The sequence below is a fragment of the Podarcis tiliguerta genome (genome assembly GCF_965153285.1).
Source record: "Podarcis tiliguerta genome assembly, chromosome: 2".
Taxonomy (NCBI): Eukaryota; Metazoa; Chordata; class Lepidosauria; order Squamata; family Lacertidae; genus Podarcis; species Podarcis tiliguerta.
This window is the reverse complement of record NC_139535.1, coordinates 99,685,007-99,706,673: the sequence shown is the minus strand read 5'-3', so window position 1 is coordinate 99,706,673 and position 21,667 is coordinate 99,685,007. Positions and strand designations below refer to the sequence as shown.

Here is a 21,667-nt window from a genome sequence, read left to right as displayed (position 1 = left end):
AAAGTAGTATAAACACTGACAATTGGGAAACACTGGCCTGAGAGTAATCCAATTGGAGAACAGCCTTTATCAAAGGCATCGTGGACTTTGAAGACGCTTGAACTCAGGACGAAAGGGAGAAATGTGCTAAGAGGAAGGCACGTTTGGCAAACCCTCACCATGATCCCCACTGTGGAAGAATGTGTGGATCCAGAATTGGCCTCCACAGTCACTTACGGACTCACTGTTAAGACCATGTTCATGGAAGACAATCTTACTCGGCTATGAGTGATCGCCAAAAAAGAAGAAGACTCAAAATGGAAGGAACTGCTGCTGCTGCTGCTGCTGGCATCAGCCTATAGCCACATCTTGCCTGTTCTGTCAGGTTTACATACACTGCAAGCACAGTACCTGTGGTGTCTGTGTGAATAGCAATTGCACATAGGACAAGCAAAAAGTAACACATATTCCTTTCAGGGATGCTGGTACATGCACCCCCTCACTTTGCCATATAAATCTTTACTGCAGAGTGATCTCTCTACACAGAGTCTACATGCACAAATCTCCACAACAACAACAACACTAGAGCTAGATACAGTGGGTTCCACTAAGTCTGCAGAAGGATTTCTGCCAACCACCCTTCAGGTTTTTGGCCATAGTGAAGACAGCTATGTCGATGCAACCCTAAGTCTACACCTTAAAGATACACAAATCTTACTGCTGACACGGGTGGTGGGATGGGGAATAATGTCGACAAGAAGCAACAAGAGAAAATACAAAACTGGCCTGCTCATTCTAGTAACTTGATGTAAGAGAATTAGGGCCAAATTAAGTTACAGAAATCACGTGCCACTTCATTAACATCCGTTAATTTCATCCAGGGGCTGCTACAGCTGGCAAGAAATCAAGCGGTGGTCATATTGGGAAAGAACAAAGCATTTCTATTCATAGACTCCTCAGATCCAGTGCAGACCAGCAATAGTCACTTTGATATAATTCAGAATGCCATTCTGAATGAAAACACAGACTACAACCATCTGTTTGCTTTGTATGCTTTTGTAAAGCAGAAGCAAACAAGCGTATTTTGAGAAAACAGGACCAAATGCTGGGCAACGTACATGGCAGTTCAGGAGACATGGGAAATCAGGATAGCAGACTACAGAAAGAACACCAGGACAAACAAAAATATACATTAAGCATGAGCAGTCTTGTAGAGAGAGCGTGAAGGACTGCGATCTGATTGAAGACAAATGTGCATTAGTCCACATGAGTAAGTGGATTGGCAGTAGCACGACTACATATGAAAAACTGGGCAAAAGACCGAAGTCCCCACCCTCAGTAGTTGGGACGGGGGGCTCGTTCGCTTCCTATGGGCCTGTGACTGCGCTGAATGAGCATTTCTCTCTCATAGCACCACCATTGCATGTTCTACCAAGGGCTACATAACCATGAGACGTGGGTGGCGCTGTGGTCTAATCCACTGAGCCTCTTGGGCTTGCCGATCAGAAGGTTGGTGGTTTGAATCCCCGTGACAGGGTGAGCACCCGTTGCTCGGTCTCTGCTCCTGCCAACCTAGCAGTTCAAAAGCATGCCAAAAAGTGCAAGTAGATCAATAGATACTGCTTCGGTGGGAAGGTAAACGGCGTTTCCGTGCGCTGCTCTGGTTTTGCCAGAAGTGGCTTAGTCATGCTGGCCACATGACCTGGAAAAACTGACTGTGGACAAACGTTGGCTCCCTCGGCCTGTAAAGAGAGATGAGCACCACAACCCCAGTCGTTCGCGACAGGACTTAACTGTCAGGGGTCCTTTACCTTTTTTACATAACTAGATTTCTGTTTGAAAATTCTTATATTAAAAGCTAATAACAGCAAAAGTTTAGCAATCCTGGCAACATGGTTCTTAAATATAAAGTAACATATAAAACGAGCATCTTTCTAACCATGACATAGGTTGGGAAAGTTGTTTGGACAGAGCTGATGTGCACCTGGACTTTCAAGAAACTCTTGATAAAGTCCGTCATCAAAGACTCCCCAGTAAGCTTAGCTACCTTGGGATAGCAAGACAGATCGCTTTAGGAATCAAAAACAGGAACAAACCAACTGCTCCCAAACTTTTTTGGGTCACTGCTCCCTTGGTTCCACAAACTCATCCCCAGTGCCCCTTTGCTCTATAAAAAAAAAGTATTATTCATAAGAGTGGCTCGAATGACTCACTAGGAAGATAAGAACACAAAACAGTAACAATTAAAGGCACATCTATTCAAAATCCAATTAAAACTATTTAGTTTAATCAACTTAACAAGATGGATGAACTTGATCTGGCGATACCAGCTTTTCAAAGTCTGATAGTCCTTTACGCCTCCAATGGCCCCTTCCATCTGCTTGCCTCTTAGCATCCCTCTGAGGGAGTCCCACTGCCCCCCAAAGGGCGGCACCACCCACTTTGGGAACCACTGAAATAAACGGACTGTTCTAATAAAGGAGGATCCCCAAAGAGTTGGGTCCCCTAGGGGACTGATGCTTTTCAACTCGTTTCTAAATTATCCGGAGCTACGAGTGAGCAGGGAGAAGGCCAGCTTTGCTGATGACTCCAAGTTGTTCAGGGAACAAGAAGGGGATTTGTGAGGGGCTCCCCAAGGATATACTCACACTGGGCATTACATTAATGGACATTGAAATGACAAATGCAGTTTAATGTAAACAACTGTGAAGAATGCATACTGGAGCAAAAATAAAATAAAATAAAATAATAAAATAAAATAAAATAAACCCTTACCCTCACCTATACTTTAATAGGGCTGAACTTAGGACCATGCTGGGTAGCTCAATGAAAATGCCAGCCAAGTGGGAAAACAGTGAGTTCCATGTGAGGGGTCATTCGGAAAGGGATTTATAATAAAACAGCCACTAACAGAATGCCACTGTATAAATCTGCCGCGTGGCCACACTTGGAAAACTTTGTACAGTGGTACCTTGGGTTACAGACATTTCAGGTTACAGACGCTTCAGGTTACAGACTCTGCTAACCAAGAATAGTACCTCAGGTTAAGAACTTTGCTTCAGGATGAGAACAGAAATCGCGTGGTGGTGGCACGGCGGCAGTGGGAGGCCCCATTAGCTAAAGTGGTACCTCAGGTTAAGAACGGACCTCCAGAATGAATTAAGTTCATCACCAGATGTACCACTGTACAGTACTTGCCATACAACAGTCATGACAGCTGTACTGGAAGTGGTGAACATCTGAAAACCATTTACTAGGGTGTGCAAGTTTAGAGAATGCTCTTGTGCTCAGGTCCTTCTTGTGCACTACCCATAGGCATGGCCACTGTGAGAACCAGATGCTGGACTAGATGGGCCTTTGGTCTGATCCAGCAAAGCTATTATGTTTTTATGGTGCAGAAGTACAATGGAGGCAGGGAACACCAGCATTGCTTGTCTGGGACTACACCAGGTGTTTAGACACCTTGCATCTAAGCTGGGCTCTAGGAACCCTAATGTCCATGTAGATATGTGTTCGAAGGAGATTTAGTCATGTGTGCCCATAAAACCCCAACTAGTTTGTCCCACTGCTTCAGTATGAGGCAGCTGCATTTTCCCAATAGTTTTCAGCTCAGCTTTGTTTATTGAGAGCAGCAGAACAATTGGAGCATTTTTCTTTTCCTACCAATAGAATCTTGCCTAGACTTAAAGAGCTATGGTTCAGATGCAAAGCGCTAATTCTAAGACACAACAGGAATGTTTTGCTTCTTTTGTTTACTCTTATCATTTCCTTGTATCCCTTCTTGGCACCTGTTTCCAAGGCTGGATGGTGGAGTGCAACAATACAATTAAAAAACCAAGCAAGGCAATAAATTTTTTTTATGGAAGATGAAAAACTTTTTAAAAATAACAAACAAAATAAAATAAATAAAACAGCAGAGAGCAAAAAGCTGCTTTCTTTCCTTCCCATATGCCTTACTGGGTTTAGCAGGGGCTTAGTCTTTTTCTTTGCAATATTATATTCCTCCTTAATCAGCTGAGTATAGTGGCACACAATCATATCCTTCAATTGCCATTTGGCAGTTTGGGGCTTTACATCTTCTGTCATCTAATACCTTTTGTATAGTTCTGCGACAGAGCAGATTTGCATCGTTGGGAGTTTCCAAACAGTATGTTAAAAAATAATAATCATTGCAATATATGCAATTGTAACTAAGCCCACCTGATCACTACACCCTCGGTGTCTTCCAAGGCTTGTGCTTTATTATGAAGACCTAAGAGCACGAGATTAAAAGACGCCTGCTTCTTGGGAGAAAAGCAATGACAAACCTAGACAGCATCCTAAAAAGCAGAGACACCACCTTGCCGACAAAGGTCCGTATAGTTAAAGCTATGGTTTTCCCAGTAGTGATGTATGCAAGTGAGAGCTGGACCATAAAGAAGGCTGATCGCCAAAGAATTGATGCTTTTGAATTATGGTGCTGGAGGAGACTCTTGAGAGTCCCATGGACTGCAAGAAGATCAAACCTATCCATTCTTAAGGAAATCAGCCCTGAGTGCTCACTGGAAGGACAGATCCTGAAGCTGAGGCTCCAATACTCTGGTCACCTCATGAGAAGAGAAGACTCCCTGGAAAAGACCCTGATGTTGGGAAAGATTGAGGGCACAAGGAGAAGGGGATGACAGAGGATGGGATGGTTGGACAGTGTTCTTGGAGCTACCAGCATGATTTTGACCAAACTGTGGGAGGCAGTGGAAGACAGGAGTGCCTGGCGTGCTCTGGTCCATGGGGTCACAAAGAGTCGGACACGCCTAAACGATTAAACAACAACAAGAGCAATGTCCAAAGCCCAAGCCTACCTACCACCCCATGTCAACTTAGAATGCACCCAAGAACATGCCCCAGAATTCTCTGCAGTCTGCAGGTATTGAAGAACAGATGTCCAGGGGTCTACAGCAAAAAGATCAACATGACAAGATTTTATAACCATTGCATTACAATTTGGGTTGCCAATCCAGCATCTGCAAAGGTTTTCATTGGTGTCCCAGGCAGGTATCCTAAACTCTGAGGTTTCTTTTTTTCTTTTAAAGTAAATCCCTAGCCCTCCTAGAAAGACAGTTATGGAGCAAAATATGCAAGATACCTTCTAAATGATTTATGTTCAATGAGAGTGAGTGTGGCCACCTTGTATACCCTGGAATGCTCTGTGCTGCTGTTAGACTGCAACAGTACCAATGTTTGTGTGTTTGAAATCAATATTGCATCATCTCTACAATCCAGAATAGCAGAACATAGATAAGGTTGCCAGGGGTGGCTGTCTCTTAATTTTGTATTATGCCATGCCCTCACACAGCACCTGTTTATTGACTGGTACTCTAGCACTCCCAGAATTTGAAATGTGTCCACTGGTCCAAAAAGCCCCTGCACTTCAAATCCATTGCACCCATATTCGATCCACACATCACCACAGCAGCAGTTTTCCCCATGGTCAGTCTGGATGGCATCTTCACAGCAGGGAGAATCTGCTTGGAAAGGAACCATGTTGTGAACCACACACATGAGGTTCCCTTACCTAGAGACTGAGATTGTAATCTAACATTAATCCCATTTAAATTAATGGACGTAAGTAACTTGGCTAGGCAGTGGAAGACAGGAGTGCCTGGTGTGCTCTGGTCCATGGGGTCACAAAGAGTCGGACACGACTAAACGACTAAACAACTTGGCTACATTCGTTTCAGGGGGCCTGCTCTGAACAGAACTTAAGTTGGATGCAACCCACTGCCATGGAATAACAAGTTATCTCAGCCAAGGCCTCACCTGCATCAGGTGTGTGTTAGCTGCTCCTGTTGTCACATTATCACTCACCCTGTTATGCTGTATGACGATGTTACATGGGCACAACAGTCATTGACCCAACGACCCAGAGATTTGTTTCTGCAAAGGAACAGACGCCCCCAGAGTTCCAACTCTGTGCTGCTGCCGACAATGCTGTAGACAATTCCTTTGCTTTTTAAAAATGTCTACACCATCCCCTTTTGGTATGCCTGCAGCTTTTCCTGCTTAAATGCTTTGAGGAGTATTGGGAAACAACCATTGGCTGCAGAGACCTTGGAGGGCATTACGATAAAGGCAGCATAAAGCAGGAGGGAGTGTGTGAGGGGTTACGCCCCTCTTCCCTTCTTTTTGTATTTTTTATTAAAGATTTATTGGTTTACAAAAGTATGTGCAACGTCTCTTTCTTCAAGTTACATTTCCTACAGATCTGTTAAGACATTAGTGTTACATTAGGAAGAAAACGGGGGAAGAGGTGGAGGGGGGAATGGTGAGTGGGGTTGGGGTCAGGTGGCAATGTTTCTATTTTACTTAATAAAATGGGGTTTTGTGTCAGCATCGCTTGTGCAGGTTCCCTTTGCTATTCGCTTGTGTTCCTTTGGTCGTGAGAGAGGTTGGGGTTGGCCTAGGGTGTGGTTGGTTGGTTGTGATTGGCTGTGTGAGTGGGGTGGGTGCGTGTTTTTGGATCAGGTTAGCCATATTGATTCGTATGCTGTTGGTGGATTCTTGTCGTTGTCTTGTTGGGCTGTGTATGTGATAAAGGGGAGCCATACCTGGGTGAAAGCGTCTTCTTCCATTTGTCCCTGTGTCAGTTTCAGTTTATTGGTTAATTTTTCTAGTAGGGCTGTTTCCCGTACTATTTGGTACCATTCGTCCATGCTTACTCCTGACAGGTCTCTCCAGTGTCTGGTTATGATGTTTCTGGCTGCTGAGAGTCGGTGGGTTATCAGTTCTTTGTGATGTGAGTGGGCATTATTGTCTTGGAAGATGTTTAGTAGGGCCAGTTCTGGGGTGATTACTAATACTTGCTTAGTTACTTTGCATACAGTGGTACCTCGGGTTATAAACGCTTCAGGTTACAGACTCCGCTAACCCAGAAATAGTACCTTGGGTTAAGAACTTTGCTTCTGGGTGAGAACAGAAATCGCGTGGCGGCAGCACGGGAGGCCCCATTAGCTAAAGTGGTACCTCAGGTAAAGAACAGTTTCAGGTTAAGAATGGACCTCCAGAACGAATAAAGTTCTTAACCCGAGGTACCACTGTATTTCTCTTATGGCTGTTGTCCAGAATAATTGGATTTTGGGGCCTGTCTTCACTTCTAAGGTGGGAAGTTCCTTGCCTCTTCAGCTTTATTCTTGAGACTTTCAAATAGCTTGGGGTTCTCAGGACCCCTTAGTAAAGTAAGGCCTAGGGGGTAGGGGATTTTTTTAAAAAAGTGATTTTTATTTTAGAACAGTAGCTCACACATATGTATGCAAAATGCCTTATTAGTGACTTTTAGATGTAATATTTTGTCAGATTAGCATTTTCTTTCTTATGATCTACGGCTTAAACTGGCACAGCTGGCGTGATCAGCAGCATGTGTACAAAGAGCAGAAACTGTGGGACGCCCACTGCCAGTGTACCTTGCATTTGGCTGGATTCCTCGGATCCTGCTTGTGACTTCCATTTTCATGGAATTAGGGCAGAATCTCGTATTATTATTATTATGCTGGGCAAAAGGCTGCCCTCGAAAACATATTCTCCAATTCATTATCACTTACCTCTTGTCATGATGTCTGCACATTGTGCATTTCCCTGCCCTGTCTCCGCATCGTTTGCTGCTTCTATGTTTTCTTTTGTTCTTCAGCCTCCCTTCCTGTTGTGTGTTTCCTTCCCTATCCTATGTAATATGCTCTCTGGAGCCTACACATTGAAGAGTGATACAGTGGTACCTTGGTTCTCAAACTTAATCCGTTCCGGAAGTCCGTTCCAAAACCAAAGCGTTCCAAAACTAAGGCACGCTTTCCCATACAAAGTAATGCAAAATGGATTAATCCGTTCCATACTTTTAAAAACAACCCCCAAAACAGCAATTTAACATGAATTTTGCTATCTAACGAGACCATTGATCCATAAAATGAAAGCAATAATCAATGTACTGTACTAAAAAATAAATAAACGAGTATTGTAGATGATAAAAATTAAAACTAATTTCTTTTCTTATCTGCACCTGTAATTAACCTGCCCGGTCCTTAAGATCAGTCACAGAGGCTCGGCTCACAGTCCTGCCATCAGAGTGAATTAATCTGGAGGGCAGAAGAGACAGACTCTCTTCAGTGGTGGTCCTTACTTGCTGATGCTGGTCTGGACTTCTAGGCTGGAAACCTATACAGACTTACCTGGATAAAAGTCCCTTTGAACACAAAGCAGGGCACCACATTGCCTACCCTTGTTCAGGAGAATCCCTTGCCACGACGACACATGGGAATTATATTTTGGGCAGCAGGGTCATTGGTGAAAGATGAGCTTTCTCACACACCACCCCACAGCTGAGGTACAGCCTCTGTTTAGCCTTATGGAAGCCAAGGGACACAGCACATTTCAAATCTGCACTTACATACGAGGGAGATATTTGGGTCTTTTTTTGGGGGGGGGGCAGAAATCAAGGCCCCACATTGGTCTGAATTAAACTGGATCTTGCCCAAAGTGGACCAAGGTGAACCGACCAGCTATCCAAAGCATCAAAGCAATTCCCCCCTCCCCTCTAATATAAAGTTCAACTAGGTGACCTTGGGCCAATCGTTGTCTCTCAGCCTAACCTACTTTGCAGGGCTGTTGTATGAATACCATGGTGGGAGGGATGAACTCCACCTTGGCAGGAAAGGTGGGATATAAATGTAAGAAATAAATACTAGTTAATGGTCAAGTCACATCCCTAATCTAGCCAAAACAGAATTTCATTGGGAGCCGCTCTTTTTTTTTGAAATTATATTGTGGGCAGCTATGACTTTATAACTGCTGCTGAGTAAATACTTGAGAAGCTCCCTGGAATTTATTTGGCTGAGCAGATCTACAAGCATGGCTTGACGGGATCACCTTTACTGCTAATTCCATTTCATTAGCTTGTCACAAACATTTGTTCAAGCAATTACTTTTAGTTAACTAGAACATCTGTGGAAGCCGAATGTTGTGCCAAGGCCTATTTGACTGTCTCAAGGCATAATTCCTCATAAGTGCATAAGAACCACATCAAGCCAAACACACCCTTCTGCCAATATAGTGCTTTGAACTGTGACTACTAACTACTTTGCACTTGTGTTGACAATTGTCCAGCACAGATGCAAATTTGCACCAAAGGCAGCATTTTTACAGACATTCTACATACACCAGAATTCTGCTTACGTAAACTAATTTGCACCACTTCTCGGCAACATAAACAAGCGGCAAGGCATTAATTTTGCAAGTGTCAGACATATTTTGCAACTGTTATCAGCAAACAATTTACATAAGCTTTCCTGTTGTCCATTTATGCTTCACATCATCTGGTCAGAGATGTTCTGATCAAGGCATGGTAAGGAAGCCAAACAAGTGACAGTTCAAATGGCTAATTGTGACCCAGCAATTATTAAAAGCAAATGATTTTCACGAGGAAGCAACTATAGAGAAACAGGCAGGTCCCTCCCATTCATGCACAGAAAAACAAGCACTTGAAAAGCTTTTGTGGATATCCAAAGTAGGAGAATTTAAGAGTCCAAATGGCACAGGGCACAAGTCACTTCAGGTAACATTCCACATTCTCATGGAAGTTAGATGAAAGATGAAGACCTTGTATATGCTGCTTAATGTATTCCATGAGTGGGCTCCCAGGTAGCAAAAAAGTAAAAGGTTTTTGCCTTTCCTCTGGTCAATTTCATATTGAACATTGTTTTTTTCTGCCTGCGCAATATGCAAAGGTCTATGCAGTGATTGATCAAAAATAATATAGAAAATTGTTAATGGCCAATTCCTAGTTTTAAATGTGCTTCATAAGCATCCCATTAAGCATTCCAAACCTGCAGTTTGCACCCTGATTCTAAAGGGATGTACTGAATGATATATTATGGCTGCAATCCTATACCTACTTACCTGGGAGTAAGCCACTTGATCTCACTGAAGCTTATTTGCATAGGATGTCACTGTAAAGGCACTATTTGCTAGCACAACCAATACAGTTTAATATGTGACGTAATTAAGGGTGTTCTGTCTCATCGAAGTTGCATGTCAGCTCTGGGATGCCTCATGGAAAGTGAGTAATGGAATAAATAAATTATGTCAGCATGGATTCATGAGTGCAAGTGTGGTGTAATGGTCAGAAGGGTCAGACTGGCAGAGGCAAACCTAACGGTTGGTGAAACCAGCCTCTGTCGGGGGGCCCAGGCCCAGGGATATGTGCAAAAATCTCCTATCAGCAGTGTTAGAAACTCAGGTATATAAGCTAAGCACCAAATGGCTCCTTAAACCAGGGTTAGTCGCCAAAATGTCTAGTTGCCATTTGGGGAACAGGCGGTTCAAAAGTCGTATTTTTTGACGCGGAATTTTGGTTCCTGAAATTTGTTGTGACTGTGCAGATAAAATATAACTAACAGAATTCTGCAAGATGTGTTGCTGGTGTGTGAAAGCAGGCCAGATCCAAGGATCCCCAGGCGTTCACGTCCAGATGGTTGAGATGCCACATGTCAACCTGGTACCTGGGCATCTTCACTTGGTCACAAGTGGCCAAGGGTGCAAGGGACCCTAGTTAGGCCTTTGTAGACTGGGAATACCCAAGTTCAAATCACTACCCAACCATGAAATTCATTGTGTGACCTTCAGCCAGCCATCCTATCTCAGCTTAAAGTACCATACAGGATAGCTGTGAGGATGTTATTCAAAACACAGGGGTCAAAACATAGGTACTGCTTTGAGCTCCTTAGAGGAAAGGCGGGATATATAAGAAACAAATAAACAACAGGTTTGCATGTTGTTTAGGAACCCATTTCCTGATGGTGACAGTCTCGACAGCAGTGCTGCACTGGGGAACTTGATGTTGCTGGAATACAAGTCCCATCATCATAATTTTATTCATTTCAAGACTGCAAACTCATGTAAAAAACATATATCTGCAGTGTACAAAATCCCAACACAAACAAACAAACAATTAAATGAAAGCAAAAATACAAGAAAGAAAACAAAGTATAGAAGGGGTCACCTGACAAGAAGATTATAAAAGCAGTAAATCATTTTCATAAGAAAGCCTGCCGAAATAGCCAATAGTCTGAAGTTGGCACCTAAAACTCATTGCAGCTTGATTTCACTAGGCAGGGAGTTTCATAACTCTGGTGCCACGCAAACTAAAAGCACAATTTCTTCTTGAGGAAAGTGGCGCTGGCAGGCACAGGCAGACTTATCTCAGTCGCAAAGATCAGGCAGAGGTATAAGAAATGAAGCGACATTTTAAGTACAAAGGCCCCAGACTGTTTAGGACTTTACAGAGCAGTCCAAATCTCCTTAGTGTCAAGCTGAGGGTTGGTGGTGGTGGACTGAGCAAGGGAGACCTCTTGCCCATATCTGCCCATATCTAAGCTGGCCTCAGCTTCACTCAGCTCACCAAAGGAGTGGAAGCGCTGGCTGGTGGTAGGGTACCCAGCAGAGGCCGGGGGAGTCCCTTAAATGGGGCATCCTAAAGGTGGAGAGGGGCTGGACTTTAAAGATAGCTTGGTAGCCTACTGTCACCCAGTGGGCGGATGAGGTTTGAGAAGGAAATTCAGAACTCCAAGCTTTTTCTTAGCACTTTTTTAGACCTTGCCTATGAGGTAGATTGTTTGGTCAAGAGATGTTCAGGATCCCTAAATCTGCTTGACCTAAACTCCAAGATGGAACGCCTTGAAAACATCTCTGAAGAGGATGGTAGCCAGTGCCCAGTAGCTACCAGGCCACAGAAGGCCAAATCCAACATCATCCAGAGCAGGCACCCCCAAACTTGGCCCTCCAGCTGTTTTGGGACTACAACTCCCATGATCCCTAACTAACAGGACCAGTGGTCAGGGATGATGGGAATTGCAGTCCCAAAACAGCTGGAGGGCCGAGTTTCGGGATGCCTGATCCAGAGGACCAAAAGTTCCTCACCCCTTGTTAAGGTTACATGAATGTATACTGTCAACACCTACTTATTTTAGGGTTATTTTAGCTCTGGCTTAAAAATAATTTTTTTCCGGGCTAGGAGCACAGTTTATACATGAGCTGCTTTTCAACTGTAGATGCTTCTTAGGTGGTTTGACATAAAATATAAAGGGGGGGGGGGAGTAGGAACAAAATCTCAATAGGAAAATTTAATTTCCCCTCTCCTCTCCACTCTTGATAGGCCTAGCTAATATTAGGGAGGAATCACAACTGCGGGTTTGTTTTGTGAAGATTTTGCAGCGTGACTAGATGCGAGAATTTAAGAACACAAGAAGAGCCTGCTGGATCAGGCCAATGCTGGATCAGGTCTAATCCTGCATCCCGCTGTCACAGTGGCCAAGCAGATGCATGTGGGAAAACCCACTATCAGGATCTTTGTGCACTCCCTGCTCCTGTTTTTTCCAGCAATTGGTATTCAGAAGCATTAGGCAGTACACAACCATCATGGCTAAAATGTGGTTCTTAAATGGAAACATCACATTCTTAAATACACTTCTGTTAGAGGAGCCATGCTGATTTAGCTGTGTCAAGTTTGCTAGAAAACCTGGGAAGCAGCCTGAAGCCCAGAACAATCTGCCCCAAGGACTGCACAGGCCCCAAACACCCGTATTTAGTCCCAAACTAGCTGGTAATTAATGCTGTAAGTTAGCATTAAGTCTACTCAGTCAGGGTTCAGATTGGCTGGGGAGGAGACAATGAAGAAAGCATGTTAGATCTCAATATGTTTGGAGATACCATGGACAGCAGCTACTTCTACCTTCTCCTAAAACAGTGTTTCCCAAACTTGAGTCTCCAGCTGTTTTTGGACTACAACACCCATCAACCATAGCTAGCAGGACCAGTGGTCAGGGATGATGGGAGTTGTAGTTCAAAAACAGCTGGAGACCCAAATTTGGGAAACACTTGTCTGGAAATATCCTTCAAGAGGACACTGCGCCTTTGAGACAGCAGAATGCATCTTTGGCTGAGCAGAAAGGATGGACCTGTATTTCACTACATTCATAGTAATACTAATTTGAATGAAACATCTGAACGCATGTTTTCTTTGGTTTGCTGGTCAGATTTTTGGTAGCCTGTTGGACTGACGGAAGTATCTCATCTGGCAGGTTGGATCCTTGGCCCTTAGAGCAAATTTCTTACTGCTCAAGTTTACTCATAAAGTAGATATGTTTAGTGGAATAGACGGCAGTGGCAAGTGCATTTTTCTTAGTTATTAAGAGAAACACCACTGCCAAATTATAAGTAAAAATCATTTATCAGCAGCCCTCTAAGTTTCTTATTTCCATCTTTGGGAACTCAGTACTAGACAGGCTAGGGAACAGGCTACTAATATCCAGGTGTAGCTATAGCTGAGGCTTTGTAGCACTAACTAGAGCAAATCAACCCCAACAGAAAGGAAATCTGATTATTTAAATTTTAACATCTAAGGAAAACCAACCAGGTTGGGCATTTGAAAACAGAGACCGTTCTATAATGCTGTTATATCATCTTTTTTACTAAAACATTTGGGAATCCTTTGGTTAATTTTTTTTTATGCAACAGTTTTCAAACCGATATTTTATAAATGAGGATAAGAAGCACTTAAACAGAAAATGTCAGTTGGCCTGAAATGAACTTGCATTTCCTGCTGTTATCCAGGTCAATATCAGTTTATCATGCAGTCTGAGAAATGTTCAGCCGTTAAGCAGTATTTTTATCTTTTAGATGGATCTTCAGGTGAAAATAAGTGCATGGCAGAATCCTAAGTATACATACTTAGAAGCAAAGTCCCATTGAAATCAATGAGTCTTGGTTCTGAGAAACATGGCTAGGACCAGGCTGCAAAACTAACAACCCCATACACAGAAATATAATGGATTTGCAGGAAGTCATTACCAAATCCATAAATCAGGTTACAATCCTTTACTGACATACCCATGAGTATGCCCCAGTTAACTCAATGGGACTTACTTCTGAGAAGACACACACAGAATTGCAGCGTTAAAAATAATAATCTAGTGTTTGCCAAATCTGAATTGCAAATAAGACATTTCTGAAATTGAATGAAGGCTAACTTGTTTAGATGTTTGTGGAGACTGAATTTCTACTGCTGATGTCATATTTACCCATTACTGGGGGGAAATATTGTGACCAAAAAACAAAACACCACACAGCATATGACCTTAAAAGAGTCAGGCGCCATTTGGTGATTAGATTACTGTATATATATGAGTTTCTAACACAGAGCCTGTCTGATGCTGTTTCACTAGAACCTGTACCCTGACTCTGTACAATCTGTTGGCTGCCATTGAGTGCCTGCAGCTGAAGCTTAGAACTGGTTTCGTGTCCTGGCTGTTTCCAACCTGGCAAGACCCAGGACAAAGCTGACTCCCATTGGATAACTTCTCATTTTACCATAAAGGCATGAATTCACAGAAACGACACCACATTTTCCATTTCACTCAACAGTCAAAAGTCTGGTTCCTTGAGATTCGATCATATCCGGTCAAAATCTCTCTTCCTCCCTCTCCAGACTGGAATTTCAAGTTATCTTCCAGCTGTGTGATTTCACTGAAATTTGGGACTGGCGGGGGGGGGGGGGTGTTAAGAAATGGCACCTGCCAACTGTGAAAACAATGAGCAAAACTCAAATTCCCTTGAATCTGGATATAGTAGATAACGACTGGCCCTAGCACCAGCATTCCACATCGCCAAGTAGTCTCCACTTCCACTGCCTGCCCTCTCCCAGAACTTATCCCAGCAAAGGTGATGTGGCCTCAGAGAGGGTAGTGGAGGGTTTCTGTAGAAGCAGAGGGTCTCTTCAAGACTAGGGTGCTCCTTAGGAGCATCAATTGCAACTGTGGGAGCTGGGAAATAGAGTCTGGTAGTTGTTTTTTCCTTTGACATCTGATGGGAGGGTGTTCCACAGGGCGGGTGCCACTACCGAGAAGGCTCTCCATCTGCTTCCCTGTAATTTTCCTTCTCGCAGTGTGGGAACCACCAGAAGGCCCTTGGTGCTGGACCACAGTGTCCAGGCAGAATGATGGAGGTGGAGACGCTCCTTCAGGTATACTGGACACAAGAAACTCCCAGACTCCAGAGTCACGACTGATGCACTGCAAGTGTGCACAGGCAGCGGCGGAGCATATGCCCGCGCTGCCCGGGGCAGGGGCACTCCCAAGGGGGCGGGGCGTGGAGGGTGCCCTCCCAGGCGCAGGATAGCCACTCGGGTGCATGGAGTGGCATGCACACCCTGCAGCCAAGTGTGGAGCAAGCCACCCATAGGGGCGGAGCGAGCCGCCAATGGTGGACATTTGGCGTGCCACCTGTGTGCGACTCCAAAGCCTCTCCCAGCTGTCAAAATGAAGGGGGAAGGGGGAATGCTATCAGCAAAACGGCACAGCTCCCCCTTTTCCCCGATGGCTTAGGGTAGGCTTGGGAGTTGCGGGCGGGTGTCGTGCCAAATGTCACCCCCCCCTCAGTGAAGACACCCGGGGCAGTCCACTCCCACTGCACCCCCTTCCTCCACCCATGTGCTCAGGTCTTATAAATTTTCTCTCCACTGCTTAATCACCCCACACCACCCTCCCTCATTGTTGACAGGGTACGACTGGGGAGAGGAGGGTACTAACAGGGAGAGTTGGGGGGGAATTCCTTTGGGGTAGGTCTTCCTGAGTTTTCACCAAAAGTACAGTGGTACCTCGGGTTACATACGCTTCAGGTTACATACGCTTCAGGTTACAGACTCTGCTAACCCAGAAATAGTACCTCAGGTTAAGAACTTTGCTTCAGGATGAGAACAGAAATCATGCTCTGGCGGCGCAGCAGCAGCAGGAGGCCCCATCAGCTAAAGTGGTGCTTCAGGTTAAGAACAGTTTCAGGTTAAGAACGGACCTCCGGAACGAATTAAGTATGTAACCAGAGGTACCACTGTACAAGGGGAAACCGGGCTACTTAAGAAGGTAAACAAGCAGAAATGCACCCATCTCTACTTTAAATCAAAACTTGTATATATATATAGAATGCAGCATTCTTGAATAAATCACAAGCTTTTGGTTTTATGCAGCCTGAATAATCATTTCTCCTGTAGACTAAGGCTACTACCCTATTGCATGCTTCCTTGGGTATAAAGTTCAGCTGAAGTAAATGTCGCTTCTGAATAAATAAGCTCAGGAATCAATGATGCCTCTAAATCACTGCAGAAAAACACACAGCATGAATAGCGCTTTAGAAGCCCAGCTTAGCCTCCTCCTGAAAGGAACGAAGGTCTCTGAACTATTCCTAGCTTTGTTTGTGCTACTGTGTTACCCGTCTGTCATTTAGAATAAGCTGGGGAACCTGGCTTGCAAAGTTTGTGTGTGCTAAGTTGCAACGACTGAATTAGGTGCACCGAAGCTGATATGGCAAGTGCGTTCGCGTGGAAAGGAAAGCTGCCCCCCCCCCAGCGCACTCCACTCCATGAGCTAAAGTCAAGTGAAAAGTCAACAGCTTTCCCTTCTAAGCTTCTCTCTTATCTGCCATCCCTCTCTTAACAGGGGAGAAATATTAAGGGCTGCTGGGGTGTGGCGTCTCCTTAAGAAGGAACCCTTGCATGCAGTATTGATGGATATACTGCTTCTGTGAGGCTTGCATGGTTTGTCAATGCTGTCTTTCCTCAACGTGCCATGTGTTTCCTTGTGAGAAGCATCTCCTGACCATCCAGGGCTTATCTCCGTGCAAGCAAACTTGGAGAGCCTCATTGCAAGGAATGGGCACAGGGAGTGTTTGAGATTCCAGGCTTCTCCACTCTGTCAATGGTGGTGGCATCTAGGAGTAGTAGGCACTGCTGGGTGGCTGCTGAAGGCTCCAGGTTCTCAAGGGAGCCCAACTTGTGTTGGCCGCTGGACCAGCTGTCCCTGGGAAATATGGGACCCAAAGGATGGTGGTGGGGAAGCATCTCTGTGCCAACTGTGGCAGCAACACTCACCCTCCTCCCCATTTCCTTCTCCTCCTGCTCAGGATTCAGGTGGCAGGTTTCTGCTGTTCACGTGCTCATCATAGGAGCTACGGTTACTCCTAGGGGCCGAGGTCCCATCAATACCTCTGATATACAGTGGTACCTCAGGTTACGAACTTAATTCATTCTGGAGGTCCGTTCTTAACCTGAAACTGTTCTTAGCCTGAGGTACCACTTTAGCTAATGGGGCCTCCCGCTGCCGCCACGCAATTTCTGTTCTCATCCTGAAGCAAAGTTCTTAACCCGAGATACTATTTCTGGGTTAGCAGAGTCTGTAACCTGAAGTGTCTGTAACCTGAGGTACAAATGTAATATTTGATAAATGTTGTGCATGCGCTACATTATGTGACTGATTATGCAGGGTGGGGCTTACCGTCCAATATTTTATTCAAGTTGGCACCCCAGTGCCCATAAAACAGGGATGGATGGATGGAAGAGCTACGGTTAGCTTCTTCCTCTGGGAAGTACAATGGTATGGACTGCATCTGCCTCACCGCCCAGAGGGAGATAAGAGAGCACTGGTGTTGAACACATGATCAAGAGGGGCAAGGGCTTTTTCTGCTGCTTGCCCACTTCTGGGCAGCCTAGCAGGGAGTCCGGGAGTCCATAGGGCTGTCCAGAAAGCACACAAAGCCAAAGAAAAATGTAGCTGCTCTGTCAGTGCCTCCTCCTTGCTCACCCTGCCCTCTCTCTCCGTGTTGAAACACAGACAACTGGACCTCCTGGGCACAGCACCCCACCACACCGCTATGCCTAGAGGCAGATTCCGTGGGCATAAAAGGGAGAGGAGCGGTTCATGCCCCACCCTTTTGCCAGCTGACCTGCACTTTCTTGCTCTCTCCGGTTGGTAAGGGCTGATCCAGCGAACCCAACTCTCCCAACTGTGGCACCCAGGGAGTAAAGGCAGGGGAGTATGCGATGGTGTAGCCATGACTTCCACTCACTCGTTCATTGGCTGTGGGCAGCCATCTTGCTCACTCACTTGCACCCTCCCTCTGGGCAAGAGGAAGTAGGGACTGGGTCCACCAACACCAAGCTGCACTTACCCCCCCCCCATGTTGCTGGGGGAGAGAGAGGGAATAGGGTGAAAAAGGAGAACCAAACCAGCCGTAGCTTCTGCTCCCCTCACACACTATGGGTGGTGCCACAGGACCTATTCTTCCCCTCTGTGCCACCCAAAGAGAGAGAGAGAGAGAGAGAGGGCGAGGATATGAGCCAGCTGCAAAGGACAGCTTGCTTCCTCCTCCTCTCCCTTTGCCTTCACCCTGTACCTGGGAGAGGCAGAAGTCAGCCCAATCCTCACTGCTGCCCTGCCCAGAGGGGGTGCTCCTCAGGCAAGTGAGAGGAGCAGCTGTGGCAGCGGCGGCGGCAGCCTCCTCTTGTTCACTCACCCCCCCCCCCTTTCTGGGCAGCACAGTGTGGCGGACTGACTCACAGGCTGGCCCATCCCAACCAACATGCCACTCAGAGGGAGAAGCTGAAGGTGGCAGCTCTGTGAGTGATCGTCTCCATCTGCCCATTGGCTTATTATCTGATCTCTCTTTTTGGGCTTTATAATGGTGGGTGTTGTTGCAAGTGTGTGTGTGTGTGGCAGGGGGGGGGATTAAACAGCAAATTCCACTTTCTCTCTCTGGGCAGTGCCATGGGCCCAATCCTCTCCTGTCCATCATGCAACCCAGAGAGAGAGAGAGAAAATATGTGCACCTCTCTGCCACCTGAACTTGGCAGGAAGGTGGGGGAATTAGTGCTGATTGGAAGGTAGCAGGGAAGACAGGGTACCCCCAAAAGACATACTGATAAAGAGTCCCCCATAACCTGGAACTAGCCCGGCATTAAGTTAAAACGATTGTTTTGCATTTCTTTACTCTCATCTTTAAAACATCGACCTGTTAAAGAAAGCGGGCATCTTAAGAAAGCCCCGTTGTAAGTCCCAGATATGTACTCTAGAAGGGCGGGAGGAACCGCTCTCCCTCCGTCTCGTTCACAGGCACGCATGCACAAATAAAGTGGCAGTTCTGCTTTCACAACCCCAGAAAATAGTGCTACCGGAATACTTTCCTCCTCCCCGCCCCCGCCACACACACAGGCACTTTCCCCTCGAAAAAACCCCCATCTCCTCCTTCTGCCTTTCTTTCCCTCCCCGTGTGAGCTGAAGTGCCCCAGGAAAGGGTAACGACTCGGCAGCGCTGGGTTGGAGAGAAGCAGACACCCAGGGCTAAGCATCACCTCCCTATGTCCGGTTCCCATAGCAATCAGAGAGACACCGGTTGCCAAGGCAACAACATCCTCCCTCCCAGACAGTATCAGATCAGAGGTACCAACTCGGCTGCGGCCGGCTGCATCTGGAGGGGAGGGTGTGTGGAGGAGAGGAGGGTGTGTACTAGGGCGCGGGGCGTCGGGGGGGGGGGAGAAGGGAAGATAGAAAGAGGAGAAGGATGTGGCTGGGGAACTGCCGGCACCAAACCCTCGCCTGGCAAACGGCGAACGCTCCCAGGAACCGTCCGCACAGCCTCCTGTTTGGAGAGAAAGCGTTCCATTGTTTCTCGCCCGCCACTCCAAGCCGCGGAAGTTGGACACTTTCCCCGAATCTTTTCTTTGTTTCGCGACGCCTGCTCTTTCCCAGCGACGCGCGCTCGCGCGCTCGCGCACGCACACAGGCAGCCGAGAGCCCTCTCCACCCTCCGTCCACCACGCCCCACACAGCTCGAGCCTTCCCAACCCCGGCTTGCTACCTTCAATACAGCAGATCCTCCAGAGCCCGGAGTGGGTGAGGTCCCCCTTGAGTTTCTTGGGTTGGCTCGGCGACGTCTCGTCCGTGGTGATGTTGGTCCCGTTGCAGATGTTGGCGCTCGAGTAGAGCCAGTAGTCTGTGCCGATGGCGATGGTCATGAGGCTGAAGGCGGCGAAGGCACCCACCGTGGTCAGCAGCAACTGGACCCCACGGTCGCACCACACCATGGTGCTTCATACTCCCCCCGACGGGCTCAGGGGGCAGCGGCAAGAGACAGACGCAGCCGAGCACTGCCTTCCCCCCACCGCGCCCGAGCGGCGGCTTCCCCTCCTTCTTCCCCCTCCTCCGGCTCCCCCTCGCCTCCCTCCTTCCATCGACGCAGATCGCAGCTAGGAAGCCAAGACATGGGCGGAGGGGAGGGGGCGAGGAGACAGGGGAAAGGCGCGCCCAGGGGCCCGAAAGGAAAAAGAGGAGAGAAGAAAAAGAAAAGAAAGAAAGTGCTCCTGCGAAATGTCTCCGCCTCCCGGGGCGCAAGGAACAGCGGCCGCTCCGCCAAGCCCCCTCGGGCGGCGCGGGGTCGGGGCGCTCCCTCGCCTGGCCGCGGGCGCTCTCTCCAGCGTGCTGCGCGCACGGCGGCACCCGCCACAAATCGCCTCTTCCCGCCGCCTCAACTCCGCCAAGGAGGAGGTGGGGCGTCTCCGAGGGCTCTCGGGAGGCGTCCCCTCCCCGGCTCAAGCTCCGCCTCCCCCCCCCGCCCCACAGGCGCTGGGCAAAAAGCCCCCCACGCGCGACTGGAGGGGTGAGAAGCGAGCGCGAGTTTGGCTACGCGCGCGGCAACACCTCTCCAAAGAGCAGCCCTCGAGGCGCTCGCCTCTAAGGGTGAGTCGACGGAAGGAAATCTTTCTAGGCGGAGGAGTCGTAAAGGGAGAGGGCAAGTAAGAGGATGGATTCCCGCCCCCCCCCCCCGCGAAAGGGAGGGAGTTTTTCAGGAAACAGGTGGCAGCCTAGTTTCGGCCAGTTCGAGGAAACTGTTTCAGGACTGCGCCGTTGTGACTCCGAAATTTCCTTCAGCCGCGGGACTTGACGCGCACCTAGACCGTGCCTGGGCACTGCTCATTTCCAACTGAAAGACAATTGCGCTAAAAGTTTGAGAGGAAGCAGGTGTGCTTGGCTGCTGGCACTTAGTGGCCAATTTGGTACCCGGTTTTCATTTTCAAAACAGTGCACTGTATACATATAACACCCACTGTGTATTATTATTATTATTATTATTAATAATAATAATAATAATAATAATAATAATTCCATTATTTATACCCCACCTATCTTGCTGAGTTGCCCCTGGCACTCTGGGCAGCTTCCAACACATATAAAGACATAATAAAACATGACACATTAAAAGGCTTCCCTATGCTGGGCTGCCCTCAGATGTCTTCTAAAAGTTGTATACTGTGGTACCTTGGGTTAAGTACTTAATTCGTACTGGAGGTCTGTTCTTAACCTGAAACTGTTCTTAACCTGAAGCACCACTTTAGCTAATGGGGCCTCCCGCTGCTGCTGCGTCGCTGGAGCACGATTTCTGTTCTCATCCTGAAGCAAAGATCTTAACCTGAGGTACTATTTCTGGGTTAGCGGAGTCTGTAACCTGAAGCGTATGTAACCTGAAGAGTATGTAACCCGAGGTACTATTGTAGTTCTTTATCTCCTTGACATCTGATGGGAGGACGTTCCACAGGGAGGGCCCCATTGCTGAGAAGGCCCTGTGCCTGGTTCCCTGTAACCACTTCAAGAAGTGGAGGACTGCCAGAAGAGCCTTGCAGGAGACCTCAGTGTCTGGGCTGAATGATGGAGGTGGAGATGCTCCAAGGCCATTTAGGGCTTTAAAAGTCAACGCCAACACTTTGAATTGTGCTCAGGAATGTATCAGGAGCCAGTGCAGATCCTTTAGGACTGGTATCATGCACGACTTCTTCCAAAGACTTTTTGCGGGT

The 21,667-nt window shown here is 46.8% G+C and overlaps 1 protein-coding gene across 1 annotated transcript in view; it reads right to left on the bottom strand.

Moving 5' to 3' along the window:
• CACNG4 (calcium voltage-gated channel auxiliary subunit gamma 4) overlaps positions 1-20,859 on the bottom strand; it is a 91,521-nt gene extending 70,662 nt beyond the window's left edge. The window contains exon 1 of the mRNA XM_083427916.1: positions 19,678-20,859. Coding sequence (XP_083284042.1) covers positions 19,678-19,903 — 226 coding nt within the window. The 5' untranslated portion in view covers positions 19,904-20,859. The remainder of the gene's footprint in view (positions 1-19,677) is intronic.
• Between the last annotated feature and the right edge of the window lie 808 nt (positions 20,860-21,667).